This window comes from Drosophila bipectinata, chromosome 3R, assembly GCF_030179905.1.
Source record: "Drosophila bipectinata strain 14024-0381.07 chromosome 3R, DbipHiC1v2, whole genome shotgun sequence".
In the NCBI taxonomy this organism is placed as follows: Eukaryota; Metazoa; Arthropoda; class Insecta; order Diptera; family Drosophilidae; genus Drosophila; species Drosophila bipectinata.
Genome location: NC_091739.1, coordinates 22,057,588 through 22,079,609, shown reverse-complemented (window position 1 = coordinate 22,079,609; position 22,022 = coordinate 22,057,588). Strand labels below are relative to the sequence as shown.

The following is a 22,022-nucleotide window of genomic DNA, read 5'->3' as shown; positions in this document are numbered from 1 at the left end:
ACTTGGGCATTTATTCATTAATCAGACCCGGGCAGGGCCATCCTCCCACTCTTGGCATTAATATGGAGAGCAATACAATAAAGTCTAATCCCAGAGACAGACACTTTGACGGATGAGATGTGTAGCCTAGATTTAGGCAAAAAGGAATCAATATTTTCTCGAATATTGAAGAGATTTCCCTTTTGTTTCTGTACACAGATACTACGCCCCTGTGTGATATGGGGGGGCCAATTTAGAGACCACCCACCCACACACACCAGGCTCCATGGCACTTTCCATTGCGTAAATAGCCTGGGCAGCCATTGGGGCGTGCCATTTGAGCTTGCCACCGATGATGAATGCTCGCTGCATGTTGCACAAGTCTTTCGCAAGAGACTATTAATGATGGGCCCCCAGAATGGAAGGCGTGGGACAGGACACTCGTTTAGCGCTGGCGGACACTTTAATGGCCGATTGTCATAGATGGCGGCTGTTAAATGAATTTGTCGTGTCTTCGATTACCGGCAATGGACAGTCACAAATGCATTAATTACCATTCATTAGGTGGCTAGAGTGGCCTAATGGCCTTTCTGTATGTATTCCCTGGGCTGGACGAAAAACAGCTTAGGCAAATTGCTGAATTTATGAATATTTAAGCAAAGTAATGAGTGTATAGCAACCATTTTCACTTTCACCTCACGCCTTTGAGGCAGACACAAAATCCCTGACCTTTGCGGTTGCTTCCGCTGCTCCCTCCGGTTAATTACATCCCACGATCTCTAGATTTCGTGCCTCGCAACATTCCGTAGCATCGCCCCCCGAAATCATCCCCCGTCATCGCACAAAGGACCCCATGGAATTCGCTTCTCGGAGCTGCTTCGTTAGCAGCAGGTGGAGGCGCTGGTGGTTCTTAAATTTAGGTCAGGCACTAAGTGCAAGTGAGTGTTATGTAAATTATGGAGCGCGTTGCTTAAAAGGACCTGCAAGGTCTGCCTGCCTGCCCCGTCCCCAGCCACTCGCTTTCCATCATCTCTGTAGTACTTTTCAGGAGTATTTCACTGTTGTGCTGGCTGGCGTTTGTATTCATCTTTGAGCAAATGGAAAACTAACTGAAAAACTAACACCGCGCCCATTTGACAGGCCGTTAGTAAAACTGAACGGCACTTGCCGGCAGCACTTTTCCATCTCTTCCCATTACCATACCGCTCCGGCCCCCATCCCCACACCCTGTCTCACTCTTTAAAGCATCGCCATCTCGCTCTTTTTTAATTTAGCCATTGGGGCTGCTGGTGGCAGCTGACAAAGCTGCAGTGTGTAGATATGGCGAGTGGTCTGGGCCTTTGGGGGGGCCGAGTGCGGCCGAGAACAAATGATGAAGCTGCCACATGGAAGTCTTAGAAGAAGTGTTATTCCAGTTGCTGGGCAACCGCAGATTATATCATAACACAGTCGAGGCACTCGTCACCGCTGTCGTATAGCAGCCACAAAGCCCCCAGTCAGCCCCAAGAGCGGCGAATCGGCCATTGACCATGAAGAAGAGCACCGCCAAGCGGAATGTAAATAAAGTACAAGAACAAGAGGAGCTGCGTAAAAGTGCGCGTACTCAGATACACTGGGAATATCTATAGGATTTTTAACTATATCTAGGTTTATCTACAGATATTATTATGTGCTTCAAAGCCCTTGAAATATCTGATATTTTAAGCCCATCTTACAAACCATCTTTCATATTTGTTTTTACGAGTTTATTTCAAAAGCTATTTCTCCCTCTGCAGATACATATTTATAGAGCCAGCCCCCAGTACTTTTCTTCTGTTTTTCACCATAGCCACGCAGGAAAAGAAGGCGCACACAAGTCAACAATCTCATAATCAGCTGAATTACAAAAAGAAAAGACAGCACATGAGCTGGTGTGGTGGTGGGGTGGTGGGGAGCGTGACATGGGCCCGCCGACTTGTGAGCAATTTCACTTAATGAGTTGCGGCTGGGAGGCAGGCCACCGATAAACCGATAAAGACAACTGGGCTGCAGTTGCAACAATTTAACACGCCAATAAAAAAAAACGCAATAACCAAATCTATCTGATTCTAGAGCAAAGGCCAAAAGGGCAAATGACTTTGAGCGCGACTCCGTTCATGGGCGTGGGATGAACTGTGACGCAACATGGGCGTCGGCATCATAATCATGATCGCCAAACAAAAGGCAGGAAACCGCCTGCCGGCTTACAATTGCTGACCCATTTCTGGTCGGAGCTCCGCTGAGGTGAGCTCGGTTGGGTCGGCCGAAATTTGTTTGGCCAATGCAATGAATTAATTATTCCCTCCGTCACCGTCACCGTCATGTGCACTGTGCACTGCCGTCCTCCTCTTACTCCCCGGCTATCCGGTGTCTTTCCCTCTTGGGTGCGTCCAGTCCAGCTCGGTTGCTGGTTGCGTCCAACTAAAAATAACAAACTCTACACACTTGACGCTGGCTAAAAAATAAAAAAAAATCCCTTAACGAGCAGGGCCTTTGAACTATTTGTCATAGATTTTTTTCCCCTTATTTTCTGTTGTCGTTGGATGCAATGGCTACAAAAATAGCCGCGCACAAATCTCATTTTTGGGAGTTGCGCCGTGTGCTCCACTTGGTAGGTTGAAGTACCCCTGAGGAGTCGACTCATAGATACTCTATTTGATCTCTACAGATATTAAAAGAACCTATTAGTTTGGTTACAATCTAGGTGATTAAATATTGGGGAAACCCCGTGGCTGAGATTTCTCATAACATTTTTATTAGAAACCCTGATGCAATGGCTAATTTTAGCATTTCTTTAATCTCGTTAATTCTTGGGGTCTTTTTGATCGTTTGATTTCCTCAATAAATTCTGATTTCGTGCGATTAATCAATGACCAATCCGTTCTCCTGGGAAAACGAGCTGCACGCGAACACAGCACCACAATTCTGTTCAGTTCTGCAGACCGAAAACACACAAAAATTGTAAAAGAAGCTGGATGAGAACGTTAATCTCAGGGGCCTGCCTCAGCTGGCTGGCCTATCAAATGGATGGAAACGGCCGCCCGGTCTGGCTGTGGGCCTCTGGAAGTGTTCCAAAACGTTTGCCGGAGATGAAAATTTAATGCGGTCACTGGCTTTTTGACATGCCGCAAACTATTTTCGGCCCGGAGTAGTCGCATTTGTCGTTTTTATATTCATTTCATTTGGCTTTGGTCAGCGCATTGGGAGTTTGTTATTTGTTATTTTTAGAGCCGGCTAGAGTGAAGTGTGCCCGGTCTGTGGAGCATCCTTCAGCATCGGTTTCTTATGTAAATTTTTCTTCAATTTTTTGTCTGTGGTCTTTGCTATGGAGATGCTGTGTGTCGATGGCGATGATCATAATGATGATGATGGCGGTTTGTTAGAGTGCGGCTGCTCCGGGCCAGTTGGAAACTAATAAAACGTCAAAGCAATTTTGACAACATGCAACTTGGAGAGCTCGAGAAGGCAACAAAAATGAGAAAAAAAGCCAGACAGAAAAGCCCAACTACACAAAAACCAACCTACACGACGTCTTCGGCTTGAGTTGGAGCAGCTTGCATATTGCAAATGGAAAGTTTGTCTGTAAGTTTTCCATCTTCAGCGAGGTTTTTCCTGGGCGATGCTTTCGTTTTGCCATATTTCTTTGCTTTTAGCTTTTTTGTTTTTCTTTCTTAACGTCTTGGCAACTTCTGGAGGGGCGACTTGGGGGCTAAGCCGGCCTTAAAGCTATCTAACCAGCGTATCAGCCATAAAACCGAACATTAAAGCCGTGTGAAAATTGCGCTCCAAGTGTTAAGCCTAGCTGGCAGCAAATCAGCCAGAGATGAAGATACTGGGGGTCATGGTGTAGGTGTTCTGGGGGTGATAAGCGTTCTCTGTTTATAGAGTTGTCAAGTGCTCATAAAAATCGTTGTCTTCTTTTGACCTTAGCTACCTGCTGGGCCCAGGCACCGGACGCGCCTCTTTTCGGTTAACATGGGTTAAGTGCGACGTCATTAGCACACACCCGCAGTTGCCAATACCGAGGACGAAGGATGGCTGGTGGGAGGGATTTTGCAGGAACCGCAGCGTGTTGCCTACCCGAAAACAATTCACAATACACTCTGCTACAAGGTTGCGCGAAGAGTTGAACAGGGACTGTTTTATGGGCTATCCTCACCGGCGCCTAACACTCCAAAGCATGGTGGAAAATGACTCAGCCCGACAGGGATTTTACACTGCCAAAAAAATCTTTAAATAACTCAAATATATATTCGAAATAAAATGGTTATTAACCTTATATTCAAGAATAGTTTCAAGTGCATTTGTGCGTTGGTCATGGTGTGCGTGCTTTCACCACATTGACTGCCAAGGACCTTCCATTCCGCTGTCATTCCAGCAAATGGATAAAAAAAATGCTGTCCTAATAAAATTATAAATGTATTTGATGTGCCAGCCGCACGAAAAAATGTTTCCCCAAAATAATTTCTCCTTTTTTGCGGCCTGGCTCGCAAATGTGTCTCAATTCAATTAATTTGTTTTTGGGGCTGTGGGAGGTGTCGGGCTCTAAGGTGGCTAGCCAGTAGGCAATTTGGCCGCAGGACCTGCTGCGTTGTTAAATTTTAATACTGCGGTTTATGTGCGATATCTCGAGGCTTGGGAAAATTAAATTTTAATTGCTTGTGGCCTGGCTAAATTGGTAGTCAGCGGTGCTGCTTGGTCTGCTGGGTTTATTTGGCATCCAGAATTTATCAGACCATTCATTACTTTTGTGCGATTTCGACAACAACACGAAAATTCAGCCGAAAACTCTGCCAAAAGCTTGACAAAAGTGCAACGAACCGTGCCCAAAGGAAAAATGTGTTGGAAAAAATCGGAGCGCAGCGCTGAAAATTACGGAAAAATACGATCTGAATAAGCTAGTCCAAGTGCTAGCTAGACGGCGGCCGCAAATGCAAATGCAAATTCATGAAAAGCCCCAGAATTAAGAGCAGGGGCGCCGCCAGCTGCCGGGCGGCACTGCTCTTGAGCTTGAAAAGCCAGACGGGTAGCGAGCTGGAAGTAGAGCTAGAGTTGCGATGGTGGCTCGGTCGTATAGTAAACTAGAGAGTGTCTGGGCCGGGTCTGACAATTACGTCAATGGCGTAAATGTCGAAAAATGTAACAAACAAAAAAACCCGTTAAGAGGAGAATGCCATCACAATTTATGGCAGACTCATCGTCGTATTCCTTGTCATGGTATTTGATACACTCGAAATCAAGGGTTAATTTAGTTCGTTCATGTTACTGACCTTTGCTGAAAGTTTATTTTTAATCAAAACACATCTAAAAGGGGTATTTTTTTTTTTTAATTTTTTTAAGTTATTTTCATTTGCAAGTCTTAGGCCCTAAGATTACTACACACTAGGAGTCGCTCTGCGGAAAAAGAGTATCAAGTTTCCAGCCAACACATTTCTTTTGTGCCCTTGCTGGTACTGGTAGTGGTACTGGTTTTCCCTTCTGATTCATTGCAGTTTCTAGTGAAACTTTAGTGCAATTGTTTTTCTGTTTTGTTTGCTGGTTGCCGTTGATGGCAACCAAGAGCCCTGGCAGACGACGATGCGTCTGCTGACTGTTGCCTTTCGGCGATATGCCTCCTCTCCCTGATTAACTCATTCATACATTCAGGCTTTCCGAGGCTGGCAGTGGAAAAAACGTGGGGCCCGGAGGGGCAGTGGGTGTGGCATTGTCAAGAGGCTCCTGCTCCGACTACCGACCCCCGACCCTTTGATTATGATTATTTTCATTTCAAAAGTTGGCGGCGCACCGAGAACAGTTCTGTGTGTAGTTAGGTGAAATATTTAAAGCATGCTGCCCCTTGGTGGGGCACAAACAACAGGGCCCACTTGGTACGAGGTGCAGGCCATAATACCATAAAATAATCAGAGAAAATATTATAAATGGAAAAGTATATGATGAAAATTGCGTGGAAAACCTCATCATAAACGTAAAAATGGCATCGAAAATCGAGTTTATGGAAGCTATACTGTATTTGGTGCAAAGTGTTTTGTTGTTTCTGCTGCCACTTGGCTCGTTTAACTTTTAGCAGAACTGAATTGCAGCATTTGCAGCAGCAGCCGGCATGCCGGTTTATCTTTTTCTTTTTTTTTTTTTCACCATCTCTTTAATTGGACGTGGTTGTTGTTGCTGCTGGCGTTGGCAAACGTGTTTTTATTTTGGATAAATTTGGCATTCGTTTGCGAGGTCAGAACTGGCCCTGTGTACTAAGCTTACCTTCTTGAGAATGCCACTCAGTGGTGCATCGCAGTGCAAGCGCCTTAGTTATCCGCCTTAAATCCTGATAGCTGGCGATCCGGGGGTGGTGGATGTTTTTCCAGCTTTGGCAGATTTTTCCAGCGATTGAGGCGAAGACATCCCCTTGGGCGCAAAAGTCACTCGTTCGCTGCTGCGTTTCGCAAAAACACAGAAATATAAATTAAACGATAATTTGTTGTTAGCAGCACAACACACACGCACTAACACGGACACCAACTTTCACACAGATACACCAATATACGCGCAGGGCACTCTCTTGCTTTCCCTCTCTCTCTCTCTCTTGGGCTGTGTATTTTGTTTGTTCTGGCTTTGCTTTTACTTTGCGTTTTCTTTGCGTTGCAACATTACCAGTCGAATTTATGCGATAAAGACATCCATTTCCACCCGAAGTTGTAAGATAAAACAATGCACTCTTATTTTGAATCTTTTGGATCGCCTAAGCCAAACATCAAGTTACTGGTTTCAATCTATGGGAGCAGGAGAGATGCAATCGCGGTTGTATTTCTACCTCGGATGTGCACTGTATCTCGTCCTATTCGATTTCTGTTTTGACGGCGGCAGATGCGGCTCCGCCTGTTCCTCTTCTTCTTCTTCTTGCTCGTATCCTTCTCAGTCGCTGACGACTTATCCTCGTGTTTGTTTTACACGGCCATCCTGCGTCAGCCAGGATATTTCTCTCTTTGGTTTGGCGTGGGAACGCCTGTTTTTTTCACTTTTTTTCACGCAGATTTCAACCGGATCGCAACCGACACTTAACGAGCAATCTTTTTATTTTTGTTTTCCTTATTTTATTGCATTTTACTACATTTTGATTTTTCGAATTACCGAAACGCGCAGCACAGACACCCGCGCAGTCCAACAAAAGATACATTTATAAGATACGCGCGGCGAGTCTCCGATACTGGTGTTTTCAGATACTTTTCAGCTGGTGAGCAGTGCTGCCCATTTAGCTACTAACTCACAGATGCAGGGATGTTAGTTTTGTAACTCTTATTCTGATAATTTTAGGCAGTTTTATAATGGAAAATATTTACCTTATTATGCTTTAAGATTTCATTAACTTGATATAATTATGAAATTAATTTCTTAAGACTTTTATTCAGCTATCTTAACTATTTTTTGGCTTTTATTTAGCCCTTTTTCAGAGCAGGTTATTAATGGTCTGGTAACACTTTTGGTGAGAGCCAACATTTTAAAAATGAGGGTGAATGTTTAGTAAGCGCTCTTTGTTTTCTCTCTACACAGTAAAAACTGAATCTCTAAATCCTATATTTGTAAAATAATGTAGAAAGAAATTTATACTTTTTCATTTTATAACTATATAAAGGTCATCAACATCTCTATTTGGGTGTTCAACGTTGATATTAGGGACAGGGCAGAATCCATTTTTCAATATTTATTGAATTATTCATAATAATTTATACAGATAAGAAAATGTACTAGATAATGTATTATGTGCTTTACCATTAACTATTTTATGTACTAGAAATAATTACTTTAAGATTTATTTGATATTTGTTTGTTTTCATGTGATTATATTCAAATAAAAATTTCAAGCATCCGCCATAGTAAAACTACTACGTTTTCCAGCACAGTTTAGTTCAGTCAGCTTTCATCGCAATGGTTCTTGTCCGTGCTTTGTATTTAGACAATCTTAAATCCATTTTTATTTGCTTGGCGGTCGTTTCAAATGGCATAATTCTTCCAATCCTTTAAAATTCCTCCCATTTATTTTCTGTTTCTTAAAATTCGAAAAAATTATATTTGATAAAATTGTTAAAATAGGGAAGTGTAAACAACATAAACGATAAATGATGTTAATAATTTCAAAGAGTTTTGTTGGATAAACCTGGCAATAAACAAAGGGATAGTCTTTTTAAGATTCCGTTTAAATCTGATATCAGAGGAATGTGATAATAATGTTATAATTATGTAACAAAGCTTCTACTTTCCCAGACTTTATTATTTTAACGAATCTTGTCATTACGTTATGTCATTGACAGATGTTTGATAAGAGTGACTTCCCTAAGATGAAGTTTAATACAGTGGTCTTAAACACATGTTCCTTTGACACACGCATAGAATTCTTTATCAAAACTTCTTCCGAAGAGCCCGATAACTGCAAATATGTGGCGTGCGCCGCTATAAAAAGATACGATTCCCAGCCCAAACTCTTCAGTCTAGCAACAAACATTTTGGCCCCCACAACGATGTTCTCCGCTATACCTTCGAAACTTAAATGGTTAGTTTTGTGCTTTCTCGCTGTGATCGTTACACTTAGTTTGCTGAGTAGAAAAGAAGATGTTCAATACCGCGAATATAAATCCAATGAAGTGTATACAAAAAACTATAAAAATCAATTGCGATCCGACTCCGACTATAAAGATGGTGATGTTGGCATCTTTGTTGAAGAATCTTCTACGGTCTCGGGAAGTCCAGTCAGGGAAAGCGATATTGTTGTTTCGGTGCCGTTGCCGAAATACTTTGTGGAGAGTGCCAAGTGTAAGATTCCATACATAGATCCCTTCGAGCCGGCGGCTATGGCCGTTTTTCATCCCGAAAAGTTCGAGGTCTGCTCCAACGATACCGCTCTGGTGACCCCCATCTATGATGTCATACGCCAACGGTATGTTCTGCGTATCGATGAGGCCCTCGCAACCCGCTTACTGAACTCCAGTGATTCCGAGTACAACTGTCATTACCAAGAGATAATACGCGATAAGAACCACGACAGTTATGACAAGTAATAGAAATTAAACATTTTGTAATGATGGATTTTAAATGGAGTCCCCCTTATAGAAAAGAGCGAAAATATTTTTCTCAGAATTTTGAGGTGCCTCTACACGTGCGAGGCCTTATTGTGGAGTGTCACCGCCTTGGCAACGACTCCGATGTACTTCAGAGTGATGCCTATATCTTGATTCAGCATAAGCCGCCCCCGCTAGGTCTATCCCTGGAGCCGGCAAAGAGGAAGCCCAGTGTACTTATGTTTGGAATAGATAGCCTATCGCGTATCAATCTGCGACGCACCATGCCCAAAGTATACAATTTCCTGACCGGCAGTGGCTGGTACGAAATGCAGGGTTACAATAAGGTACAGAAAACTTACTTGTTTCCTAAGGAAACACTTAATGGTTTTAATGGTTGCATTTAAATTAAATTTTTACTTAACAGATAGGGGACAATACCTTCCCGAACCTAATGGCCATATTGACTGGCTACGATTCGGACTCGGCGCTGAAGAATGTCTGCAATTGGCATGAGAAAGGCTGTTTGGATGAAACTCCCTTCGTATGGAAGTACTTCAAGAACGCAAGCTACTTTACCGCCTATGCTGAGGACGAAACTGGTATGGAAACTTTCAATTACTGTAGGCCCGGCTTTGTGGAGCAGCCCACTGACTATTACGGACGACCCAACCACAAGTCTTTTGAGGCGGGCCTGAAAAAGTGGAAGTGCGAGAGCTGCTCCATGAGTTACTGCATAGGTCGCCGCATAACCAGCAGCTATGTGTACGACATGGCCAAGGAATTTGCCAGGCGATACGTCGACAAACAACCCATTTGGGGGCTGTTTTGGTCCAACAGCTTCAGCCACGACAGCTTCCAAATGCCTTCGAAAATGGAGGACTATGTGCTGCAGTACCTGCTGGATTTTGAGGCCGACGGTGTATTCGAGCACAGCATTATGATATTCATGTCAGATCACGGGTCACGGTATGGCAAAATAATGTCCTTACCCAGCGGGTTTCTGGAGGAGCGTCTGCCAACGATGTTTATTTACCTTCCGCCTTGGTTTCGGGCCCAATATCCGGAGTACGCTAACGCCCTTGAGGTGAACATGAACCGATTGTCTTCCAACTATGATTTGCACAATACCCTGAAGCACATTATAGAGCTGGGCAGTCCTGACGAGCCGCATCTGCCTCGGGCCCACGACTGTCCCAAATGCCAATCTCTGTTCAAACCATTACCTGAACTCCGCGTTTGCGAGGATGCCGGAATCCCAGAGCATTATTGCACCTGTGTGCCTTACCAGAGGATTAAGGCAGGCTGGGCCGACCGGATCGCACCCTTGGTAATGGAAAAGATCAACGAGTACTTGGCTGACAGGAACATCAGCGACATTTGCTCAAAACTAACACTAAGTTATGTTCATAGAACGGAGATAAAAGTCGATCTGGACCAAGACTTTCACGACATCGATCGCATTAGGGATGTGGCCATTTATCGGACAAAGTTCAAGGTCAAACAGAACTCTGCGGACTTCCAGGCCACTGTCGTTTTTAATAACGTAACGGAAACCGTCGAGGTCGATGTACCAAAAATTAGTCGCACCGATTCATATGCGAAAGTGTCGACCTGTGTCGAAGATAAGACCGATAAGATGTATTGCATTTGCAAAAGTGAGATAAAAGACCAATGAATTTAATTGCTTAGTTAGTTAATTAAAAAAATAACAGAGTGCATGAACACTGTGGCTGTGTTAGAAATATTAGCAAAGAAATTTTAAAAAGAGATTTGAATTTCATAGTATTAATAACTCTAGTATCAGAACCACGGTTATATTAAATCTCATTATGGTATAATATTTAGTACTCATTATGGATGACCAGAGGCTTCAAAGCAGAACTTTTGTATGTTTTCTGACTATCACTATAAGAAATATAAAATATTAATATGAACTTTGAAACGAAAACTCGAAAACTCATTCAATAAAAAGGTTAAATACAAACAAATGTAGTTTGACCGGAAAACTGTATCACTTAAATCAATAAATATAGCCGATTATATTGGCATAGAAATTTTAATAATAGACACGGCAAAATAATTATCTTTTTTTTGTCCGATTGCAGAGTTATTCAAGAGCTGCGCTTATATATCAGCCCATTTCTGGGGCCATCGGTGATAAGTGGCCGGAGCACATGAGGTTCAAGACAGTCCTTGCCCCGGGCCGATTGGGGGACTTTATGGCTTACAGTGGCTGGTTCTTGGAAAGAGCCGGGCCAACCGCATTTTTTCTGTGCTTTTCACTCTGCCTTATCTGCGTTTATTATCGTGCATCAGGGAGGTGGTTTGTGGGCTGCGTTGTTTACCTTGCCAGCGCACGTTTAATAACAAAGGAGTTGCCCTTTCGCTCTTTTCAGGCTGCATCCAATGAACTTTATGTGGCTTGCATTTTGTCATCAGCACTCATAAAATCGTATCTAAAATTGAATCTAAGGTGCAGCAGAAAGAAAAGAAATAGGAATCCGTACCTGAAATCATTAGGCAGGAGCTGGGAGTGTGAAGTCAGACAGGTTTCTGGCGGGGACTTACATTAGCTACGTGACCCAGGAAATAGAAGATAAGTTGGCAAAAATATTCTTTGCGATTTATATTTTTGGAACAAAAGTTATACTGATGAAATATACTTTAACGATTGAAACTGGCGGCATTGCAACAGAAGGTGAAACCTGCTGCTGCTGTGTTGGCCAGGGGCACTGGGCAGGGTACACTTCGGCAGAAGTTGGGGGCGTTGGGGCGACGGTTTCCAAATATGTTGTTGTAGGTCAGGAAGACCGTATGCGGTTGATTGGCGGCGGTCCGGACCACCTTGAAAATCCATTCCGGCACAGGGTTTTTGTTGGGAGCGATTAGGAAAATGGGGTGCTGACGACGTCGGCGTTCTGTTCCACGCAGGGAAAGAGTGCCCAGGACACCGGTTCTGATTCGCATATGTCCTCCAACACCCACCGTTGTGCGCACCCACCTTTCAATAGTCTGCAAGTTGCCATCATTGATGCTCTTGAACAGAGGCACCACGTTGATATACTTGGAAGTGGCGCAAATCTGGTCCCCGAACAGGAAGTCCGCCGATGGGGTGAGTCGTGCAGGAAGGATGACTGTATCCCTATCATTGCGTATGAATCGTTGGTTCCTGCCAAGAATCCGCCTGAAGGAGTTGAAGACATTCGCTGGCGTAAAACTGTTTCCGTCAGCATCACTTAGAGCTCCATCCGTCGTTAATTGGGGACAGGCTCGCTCAGTGGCTAGAAAAGACAAATATGTTAGTCAAAGTAGGATAGTTATTAAGTAATTACTTACCGATGCTTTTTGGATACATCAAGTGGGTAGTGAACAGAGCCTTCACGGCGCCTCGATCGTAACAGCTGCGGTACACCTCCAGCTGACGATTATTGATGACATATCCCACTGAGTACGTGGTGGCTGGACAGGATGAGTCTGCGACGATGGTCGCTGAAACAGCTAGAGGATTGTTGCACCGCAGTGGGAGCGGGATGCTGAAGGTCGAATTCGGTAAGCAGGTGGTCCTTACGATGTCGTTGGCCTGACAGAACATGTGGAGTACCTCCCCAGTGCGAACTTGCTCTGTCCGTTTTAGGTCCAAGTTTCCGGCGGGATCGGCGCTTTTAAATATACGATTGGTAGCTTCAATAACGGCCTTGGAAAGTGGGCAGTCGGCAGCCGACTGGAGCACTGAAAAATATTTTTATGTCATAAATAAATTTCGATGATGTCCTTAAAAAATATTTTACTTACCCAAGCCCATTAAAATTACAGCAACCAACTGCATTAACTTTTTCACTAGTTTAGCTTCCATGACTCTGAGTGATCGAATGAGCTCTACCACGTGCATTTATATATTTTATTTAGACCCTTTTTATGGGCATTACCATTGTTCTGAGCCAAGCTTGTGTGCACGTGTTAACATTTATTAAACAAACTTTAAACAAGAGACTATTTTTGGCTGCACTTATTTGCTTATTATTTTCCGGAAATGAAAATACTCTATTGTAATTCTTATTGTTCTGACTTAGAGCATACATACATATTTTGTAGCCTGAATCTTTGTATTAATACAACAAATTTCTTGAAAAAGTCTTCAAAGGATTGAAGCTTTACAGTTTTAATATATTTGTTTGTAGCTCTTTCCTTACTTTATACTTACATATTTTGAATAAAATAAAATGTTGTATGTTTTTCGAGTTTTTGCACTTAGTTTATAATTATTCGTTACATATTTAATATATTTGTTTGTAGCTCTGTCAGGGCATCCTATACTGTGGCAGAAGGAGGGTGCATTGTGACGCCGGCTTCCAAAATGTTACCACATTCAAATCCAATCGCAACGATCAGTAAAAGCGTTCGTATGTGCAGTGAAATCAGAACAATAAAATAGGTATAGAAAAAAACTTATAGCATGAACTGAAGCCATGGAGGATATTAAAATATTCCTTAATTAACCAATTTATACAAAGATAGCCCTAAAAAAATGTCAATCCTATTTTCTTAGCCAAGACAAAAAAGTTACAGCAGCAAGCTAAGTTAACTTTTAAAGAATTTTAGCTTCTATTATATTGATTCATCGAATGAGCTTTACGACTTGCATTTATTTTACTCCGTGCCAATATCTATGAAACAAAAACAATGGACTATTTTTGGCTGCAAATATTTTTTTATTATTTTCCGTCACTAAAATTTCTTTTTAAAATGAAAATTTAAATCCCTGTCTAAAATATTTACTAGTATAGGATATTTTCAGATTTGATTGTTGTTTATAAAGATTTCAAAGAGCAAAAGTGGTAGCGTTGCAACAGAAGGTATAGCCAGCAGCTGCAGTATTAACCAGGGTCATAGGGCAGGGTATACTGCGGCAGAAGCTGGGGGCGTTGGGACGACTGGCGGCGAAAATGTTGTTGTAGGTCACGAAGACTGTGTGGGGCTGATTGCTGGAAGTGCGCACCACTTTGTACAGCCACTCCGGCATAGGGTTCTTGACATTGGCTCCCAAAATAACGCGTCGCTGCCTTCGTTGGCGATCTGGCAGGGTGAGGGTACCCTGCACTCCCGTTTTGATCCTCAGAGAGCCTCCGACACTGATGCGACCTCGCACCCACCGCTCAATGGTTTCCCAGTTGTGGTCGTTGATGCTCTTAAATTGCGGAACTACGTTTATGTATTTAAAGGTGGCACACATCTGGTCCGAGTAAAGGTAGTCCCCGGAGGGCGTCAGATGTCCACGGTTAACGATCACATCCCGATCATTAGCAATGTAGCGTTGGGCGGGCCCGAATATTTGACGGAAGGACCTGAAGACCTTGCTTGGCTGGAAACTATCGGCATCTGCTTGGCTCAGAGCTCCATCACGAGTAAAGTCAGCACAAGGTCGTGCAGGGACTGTAAAGATTAGTATAGAATACCTTTTAAATAGAAATAATTGTGTGACTTAATGGTGTACTTACAGAAGGACTTTTGGAAAACTGAGTGGGTGGTGAACAAAGCTTTCACAAGGGTGCGATCGTAGCAAGCTCTGTATAGCTCCAGGTGACGGTTCTTGATGGTGTAGCCCACGGAGTACATGGTAGCCGAACAGGACGCATCTGTAACTATTGTGGCCGAGGGTGCTATGGGACGGGCGCAGCGCATGGGAAATGGACGACTAAAGTTTCTGTGTTGCGTGCAGGTGGTCTGGACGATGTCATCGTCTTTGCAGACCATATGGAGTACTTCTCCGGTACGGACTCGCTGAGCCCGCTTTAGTTCGTAGTTGCTGGCGGCATCACGATTAGTGAATATTCGATTGGTGCCTTCGATCATTGTCCTGGTAAGGGTGCAGTCGCCAGATGTCTGGGGCACTGAAAATTTGAGTTATTACCTACATTCCTCTAGTATCCCTTGTCTGTATTTTGCTTACCCCATTCCAATCCAATCGCAATAACCAGTAGAAGCGCTCGTATCAGTTGTGGAGCTGCCATGTTTGTGGTGTAACGACTGAGCTTTGTCACTGCCATTTATATTTCTTCTGGAGTCATTGTTCTGGGTAAGCATTCACGTGGAAATATTATTCTTCACTAGTTTGTTGTTCTGAAAACGTTTTATATTATTTTACATTGTGCTCACAACCCATGGGCAGCTGAATCTAAAAATATACACCCCTCAAATAACCCTTGAAACTTTCAAAAGAGACTATATTTTTTAATATTTATCCAGCAAGTAGATTAAAAAAAATATATGAATTAGGCAATCATATAAATCGATACTGTGTTATTCTTTTGTCAATAAAACAGGTCTAGAAAAAAAATCACACGGCATGTAATGTATTCTTGTGGTGTTTGCCATTTATGTCAATAAAATGACAAAATCTGAGCCAGACTGGGCACAAATAATAGCCTTGTAGCATCCATCTGTCAGCCATTGTCTGGTCATTGAATGAGTCCTTGTCCAACTGCTCAGGAGACGCGGGCCTAAGTGGCTGTGTATTTTAATGGGCTTGTTGCAAACGGTTAATGCGCGGCAAAGTATGCTAGGCTTTTGTCCGCCTTCCGTTCGTCCTGCCTGGACTTGGGGCGGGGCGAGGCGGAACGGACGACAAGCGGGCGTAGCGCAATTTCCGCAGCTTACGAGCAATTTGGCGCTATTTGGGCACTTTTAATGTATGCTCACAGAAGCGAACCAAATTATGCCATATAAAATTTGTGCCTCGAATCGTGTGGTGCGAGACCGGGTGGGTGCTTGTATGGAATTGTAATGGTCAATAAAAATAAAAGGGGCAAAGCGGCAAAATCAACAAGCCGACCACAAAACGGAGCATAAATTAAATTGTGCCGCACTGCAGGCGTGTGAGTAGGCGATGGATTCATAGACATCCCAAGTGAGTGGTGGGCGGTGGGTGGTTGCCCGTTGTGGGGGGCGGTGCAAGTGCGGGGCCCATTTACAATGCCATTGAGTTGCGTGTTTACAGCACAATTACAACTGTTAGGTTTTATGAGAGCCCAGTTCAACGCATGTCCGGGTTGGCCCTCTTGCTAAATTTATTCTGCACTTTTATGAGCTCCCGGTATCCGGTATCCGGCGCCACAACCCCCTAACCACCTAAAATTCCCCCTCTACTTCCGATACCCATCCCAGTTCTCTGTTGATATTCCATCAGCCTGGTGTCCCACACCCGCACAAAACAATTTCGCAGGCGTGCGTATTTAAAAGCAACACGGCCAGGCCCTGCTGAATAATTTATTTAATGTCTACTTTTAGGCGCAACCCACCAGCCCACCCACTAGCGGGAACAAAACACCAACCCAAGCCAAGCAATTGCTATGGCCTTTATTGCACTCGCACGCATTGAAAAGCGCTTGCCCCCAGTGCCACAATCGCAGCTTGAATTTAAATGGGCCGAAAGCGAGTGTCGAGCGGCTTTGGACTCGCCGGCGGAATTTATGAGAAGCCACCGAATGACCATTAAAACTGGAAGCAGGAGTCAATTTTGAATGAGGCATGAATTTCAAGAGTTTAGATGCCTTTTAAGCTGCCACGCGAACTTTTACGATTTATGAAAATTGATTCACGCCACGAAAGCATAAAAATATATTTAATTTGACCTTAATTTTCGCAATGCTTAAAAAGCAGTAATCCTGTGAACCCTTTAAAAATCACATTCGATGCTCCATTCAGATATTTTATTCAAATTCTGGAATATCTCATTGCCGCTTCAGAGAGTAGACAACTATGGTCTGAATGTGGCAGGATTGCAGCAGGTAGTGTAACCATCAATGCCCGTTTGCGGAAACTGCATGTTGTTGGGACAAGCAACTCGGGTACAGAAGTTTGGCACTGCCGGCGGTCGTGTGGCAAACCTATTGTTCAATGTGAGGAAAGCCACAATTGGCTGTCGTCTTGCGTTATGTACAATCTTGTAGAACCATAGTGGCACCGGGTTCTTGTTACCGCTGAGGGTCACATCCTTCGGGCCAGTTGGCGAGGGTAGGCTCAGGACTCCACGCGTACCAGTGCGTACGGAAACAAACGTATTCCCTCTCGGCAAAGATCGAACATAGTCCTCAACGCGGTTCCAGTTGCGGGCGTTAATGGTGTTAAACTGAGGTGCCACATTCACCAACTTGAAGGTGGCGCACATCTGATCCCGGAACAGGAAGTCATTCGATGCGGCCAGATGGCCACGACTGAGAAGGACTGTCCGATTGTTTGCAATGTACTGCTGGTTTGCGCCAAAAAGTCGCCGGAAGGTGGAGTAAATGCTGCCCGTGAAGAAGCTTCCTTCGTCAGCTCGTCCAATCACGCCATCGGCAGTGAATTCAGTGCAGGGTCGGCGTGCGTCTAAAAGAGAACCATTCAAGGACCTTATATTTAATTGGAAAACAACGTTAATAATACTCACTAAAGGGCTTGGGATAAATCCTATGCTCCACAAAAATGGGTCGTACAGTGGCCCTATTATAGCACACCCGATAGAGTTCCGCGAACTGTTGATTGCCCAGATTGTAGCCCACGCGGTACATGGATGCTGGTTGAGGACAGCTGCCATCTCGCACCGGCGTCACAATTGCTCCTGGGTTGATGGTGCAGTTCATGGGAAGGGGTGGGTTGAACCTGGGCGGGTTACCCGCCCGGCAGGTCATGGCACGCGTAGTTGCCCGGCTGCACCACATATCGAGGGTTTCGCCCACCGGCGAACTGGCCGTTCGTTTCAACGTGACCACGTTACCTTGACGGTGCATGAAGACACGACTGGTCGCCTCCACCTGTGCCTGGGTAATCTGACACTGGGCCTGGGCCTCGGCTGCAACACCAAAGGAATTATAAACATCACAGTGATAGCAAACTTACAGGGCTTTACCCATGGCACAGAGTGCTAGTAATGGCAGCAGAAATCTTATCATGTCTCAATAATTTTAGTCGGTTAGTCTGCCGATCGGCAATGATCCGCCTATTTATATGAATTGGCTTTTCACAGCACGTTTATAATAAATTGTTTACACATCTGTTTTAAAATAAAAGCAATTTTTGTTGCAAAAAATTCTTTATTCGCAGAGGCACGTTTTTTTTATTCTTTAATGAGCTAAAAGTTTTATAGGGATTTAAACCATTCAATATTTCTTGAATGAGGTGTTCCATAAATTAATTACCTCTGAATCTAGGTATCCAGCAGATCCTCTATATTAGAAAATGGATTTTTGTTTGATTACTTTGAGGTTGAACTTTTGTGTGCATATGCTGACTCCCAATTGCAAATGTGTCTGGCAGAGCAAATGAAATTAGTTATTGGTCCGAAGCCACAACATGACCGGAGCCAACCGAATCACCCCATGATTTCATTATCGTTGTTTGTTTCCCAAATAACATTAGTTCGGTTTGGTTTAGCATTGATTTTGACCGAGTCCGATGGCCAACAGATTGTTTCTGTTACCGAATCGTGTTGTTTGGAGTTGACCTTTGGCTTTGTTTTTGCGGCAAGGTGCCGTGCATGTTATGTGGGGCTTTAAATATCCGATACAGTCTCGCTGCTCGTTCATCCTGGCCGTTGAGCTATGCTCTTGCCGAATATTTCATAAATTTATATTTTCCTGCTAAATCCCTTAACGACTGAGAGCTTTTTCGTTTGTGGCTGTGTGGAAACGAAACTAATACATGCGCATATATAAAGACGACTTACATCAGGACACCAGGACCCCGAAAACGTGCAAAACTTTGCATGTGTATGTGTATGTGGAATGTGTGTGCCCAGGAAGCTTTCCGAAGGAAGGAAGGAAGAAGTAAAGCAGGAGACATTTGACTTTTACGCGCAATTGAGCCGAGGATAGTTGAGCCCGGTTGAGGCAGCCGGAGGAGCTCTTAGCAGCAGACCTAGGACTGCCATCGACGGCCTCTCAGGATATCAAGCCCCACTTATAAATATTTATAACAGCCCACTCGACACCCACTAAATTATTAAGTTAATGTGTCGCGCTATTCAAAAAAGGTACGCCCTCTGCCCGGCTTGGGGAGCAATAAAATGCCAGAGCCCCGCATCGCTGTGGTCGGGCATGAAATGTGGCCAAAACACTTTGACAATTTCACGCGCCCTACCCATCACATGGTGGCATTAGGATCATGGGACGTGCTTGATTTCCTCGGGTTTTGCGCCGTTTCGGGTTGGGTGTACCAGCAACGATTAATAAGCTTGTTAATGTTGCGCGAAATTATTGGCGAAATGGGAAAAGTTTTGCTTGCCAAGAACTTGGCCCAGGATTTATAAATGGTCCATGTTTATAAGTGCAATTATAAGGCCACCACACTGACATATGAGCGATGGCAAGTTAAGCAAGTTAAAGACCATAAATCAGAGATGGGTCTTAGGAAGGGACAATCTGGAATCTGGGCAGAGACTTATGAAGTTTCCTGATATCAGGGATCAAGGATGTCTGCCCGTGGCGCCATTTAAAATGCTCATGCTCTTCGCTCTCGTTTCTCGGCCAGCTTTGCTCGTTTCTTGTCCTAAATGTGTCACGGGTCGTATACGTTATATTGCGTACCTATATATTCTGAATTTGTTTGGTCAAAGTCTGCTTATGTGGGCAATACCAGAAATCCACCCACAAACCTCTCCACCGGCATTCCCGAGTGCGGTCAACTGCAGGTGCAATGTTTGGGCTTTCGTTCCCCTGCCGCTCAGCTTGACGTTTATTAAATTTTTCCTCGAGCCAGAGCTGGAGGATAGTATCCCCGGAAACGGAAGCCACGGCATAGGAGGGCAGTATACGGTGCTCTGGATGCCCGGAAACGGGATGGGGGAGTGCACTTTATGCTCGACTGCGTGGCAGCTTAAACTCTTTTATGGGAAGAGTCTTTAAGCTTTCTCCATTGACTGCGGTCGCTTGAGTAAACACTTTCCAAGTATTTTACTTCATTCTACTGTTTTCCACTCTGTCAGCTTGCTCTTTATTTGATTCACTTCTTTTTGGAAATATCATCATTAGGGCTACACATGCGACGACGTTCAAAGCGAAACGGCTCCATTACATTACAGTTTGCATGCCCTCAATTTCTGGGGCAATTATTTGCTTTGTAGCTTGCCAAAAGGCTGCCACCAGCAGGCAGTGTGCCCTGGTCGAACGACAGACAAGGCTGCTGCTGTTGGGTGCTATCCTGGTTGTCCTGGCACGCTTCTTCTCAGCCGCCTGCCGCCTGCCGCTTGCCGCTTTTACACAATTTCCTTCCGCTTTGCTTTCGCTGGGAAAGTATTACGATGATTTGCATAATTTTAGCGCACCTACAGCAGCCGCAAAATAAGGCCTTAACCACAGGCCCATGCCAGGCCACTTGCCAACTGAATTCTCTAGCGCATCCTTGTATGCCTATACCAAGGATGGCCTTTTATTTATACTCAGTATTTGCTGAAAGGGGTATATACGCCTAATGTTTATTAAAAGTATCTTTTTTTTAGTTTTTTATTTATATAAAATTATGTACATTTTTAAGATAAGTATAGAAGTTGTGTTTAATTTAATATGTCCTCCAGGAGTACCAGGTATCTTATAGTCCTCATATTTGAGTGATTTTTTTGAGGACTTCTTGTTCGTTTTTTCGGCTCTTCTTTATCTCCTTTGCCTTTACCTCTCTGGGCCTTTGTTGAGGTGTGGGGGGTTGCCTGTGGGTGGTGTGAGGTTGGTGGGCGGATGGTTAGGTTTGGGTATTGGGTAGTAGCCTACATTTTTGTAACTGATGTGCTGCGTTGGCTCTCTGCTTGAATCCGCTTCTTATCTTTGTGCCTGATCGAAATTGCTTTTGTGTGGTTGCCGGTTGCCCCTCTGGCCCCTACTGCCCCCTGCTGCTGCCACATCTCCTCGCACTGTTGCTGTTGCTATTTTAATTTCAGTCATGTGTGCAGCTGCCTGCTGCCTACTGCCTACCGCCTACCGCCTTCTGCCTGGTGTGCCCTTGTCTGCGGATTCTTTTTAGGCACTTTTGCAATTTTCTGCCTGTTTTGGGTTAGATATTCATATCAGCTCTATACATATTATAGCTATTTTCCGCTATAACTGTTACTGATTGCCGCTTTGTGGCAGCATTTTTTCTCATCCCTCGTAGAACCCTCATTCCTTCTGCCGGGTTCCCGGATGCCGGTCTCTTTGCCACCCCACACTTCCCCTCACGATTTTTGAGCACCAATTGAGATGCAAATTGCTTTTGCCTAGAATGATTCGAAAATAATTCAGTTGGTTAGCATTTTTGCCTTTATATATTTTGGTCCTATTTTATCTGGAATTTCTGCACTCGAATTAATATGATTCACTGGCGATAATCTTCGGCCTTAAAGTCGAGTATTAAATTTCGAATCATGATTTAAGTCTAAGTCTAATCTTGAATACTGTGAGTACTGTCCTGGGCCAGCTATTACGATTTGGGGGAATGCATTTTCTAAGGAATTTCGGTTACGGTATTTTGGGTTCAGGGCTGGTGCAAATTGTTTTGCGGCCATAAAGCCACATTCATTATAGTTTGGACATATTCTCCACATAAAACGTTTCAGCGCTTGTCGCTGCCACATGGCGCTTCCATTTCCTTGTTCATTTTCATTTGCAAATATTTATTTGTACATTTCCTCTTTGCACTATTTACCCACTTCCGATGCACACACACACCCAGATACTCCAGCTCTAAGGGCTTTCGTTTTCACTTGCCAGAAACTTTGCTAGCCCGCCTCAAACCCCCCAAAAATTGCTGACCTAGACTCGAAGTGCAGCTCTGCAGATGCGAGTTTGACTGCGACGATTTAGTTTCATTTCGGTTTCAGTTTGGTACGGCTCTGGCTCCGACTTTGGCTCTGGCTCTGGTTTTGGCTTCGGGCTTGTTTGGGGGTAAAATGCCTTCCTGCAATTTGCTAAAACCTAGCCAAAATGCCAAGTCCTTTAGGCGATGCAAAGAAGGCCACAGCAAAAAACCGAGCCTCAAAAA

At 44.0% G+C, this 22,022-nt stretch overlaps 5 protein-coding genes across 5 annotated transcripts in view; 1 reads left to right on the top strand and 4 right to left on the bottom strand.

Moving 5' to 3' along the window:
* LOC108122625 (ankyrin repeat domain-containing protein 50) overlaps positions 1-7,196 on the bottom strand; it is a 28,019-nt gene extending 20,823 nt beyond the window's left edge. Inside the window, exon 1 of the mRNA XM_017237314.3 lies at positions 6,250-7,196. The gene's annotated coding sequence lies outside the window, so the exon portion shown is untranslated. The remainder of the gene's footprint in view (positions 1-6,249) is intronic.
* A 1,571-nt stretch (positions 7,197-8,767) lies between these two features.
* On the top strand, positions 8,768-10,842 carry LOC108122585 (uncharacterized). The gene is made up of 3 exons (XM_017237216.3): positions 8,768-9,034; positions 9,091-9,385; positions 9,466-10,842. Exons 1-3 carry the CDS (start codon positions 8,832-8,834, stop codon positions 10,714-10,716), a joined length of 1,749 nt encoding a protein of 582 aa, XP_017092705.2. The 5' UTR covers positions 8,768-8,831; the 3' UTR covers positions 10,717-10,842.
* Positions 10,843-11,705: 863 nt separating this feature from the next.
* Positions 11,706-12,894, bottom strand: LOC108122550 (uncharacterized). Its single transcript, XM_017237180.2, has 3 exons — positions 12,834-12,894; positions 12,378-12,770; positions 11,706-12,322 (listed from the first exon to the last, which is right to left on the bottom strand). The coding sequence occupies exons 1-3, from the start codon at positions 12,892-12,894 to the stop codon at positions 11,706-11,708; spliced, it is 1,071 nt and encodes a 356-aa protein (XP_017092669.2).
* A 966-nt stretch (positions 12,895-13,860) lies between these two features.
* Positions 13,861-15,049, bottom strand: LOC108122551 (uncharacterized). Its single transcript, XM_017237181.2, has 3 exons — positions 14,989-15,049; positions 14,537-14,929; positions 13,861-14,471 (listed from the first exon to the last, which is right to left on the bottom strand). The coding sequence occupies exons 1-3, from the start codon at positions 15,047-15,049 to the stop codon at positions 13,861-13,863; spliced, it is 1,065 nt and encodes a 354-aa protein (XP_017092670.2).
* A 1,745-nt stretch (positions 15,050-16,794) lies between these two features.
* LOC108122552 (uncharacterized) lies at positions 16,795-17,982 on the bottom strand. The gene is made up of 3 exons (XM_070280698.1): positions 17,926-17,982; positions 17,467-17,868; positions 16,795-17,405 (listed from the first exon to the last, which is right to left on the bottom strand). Exons 1-3 carry the CDS (start codon positions 17,966-17,968, stop codon positions 16,795-16,797), a joined length of 1,056 nt encoding a protein of 351 aa, XP_070136799.1. The 5' UTR covers positions 17,969-17,982.
* Between the last annotated feature and the right edge of the window lie 4,040 nt (positions 17,983-22,022).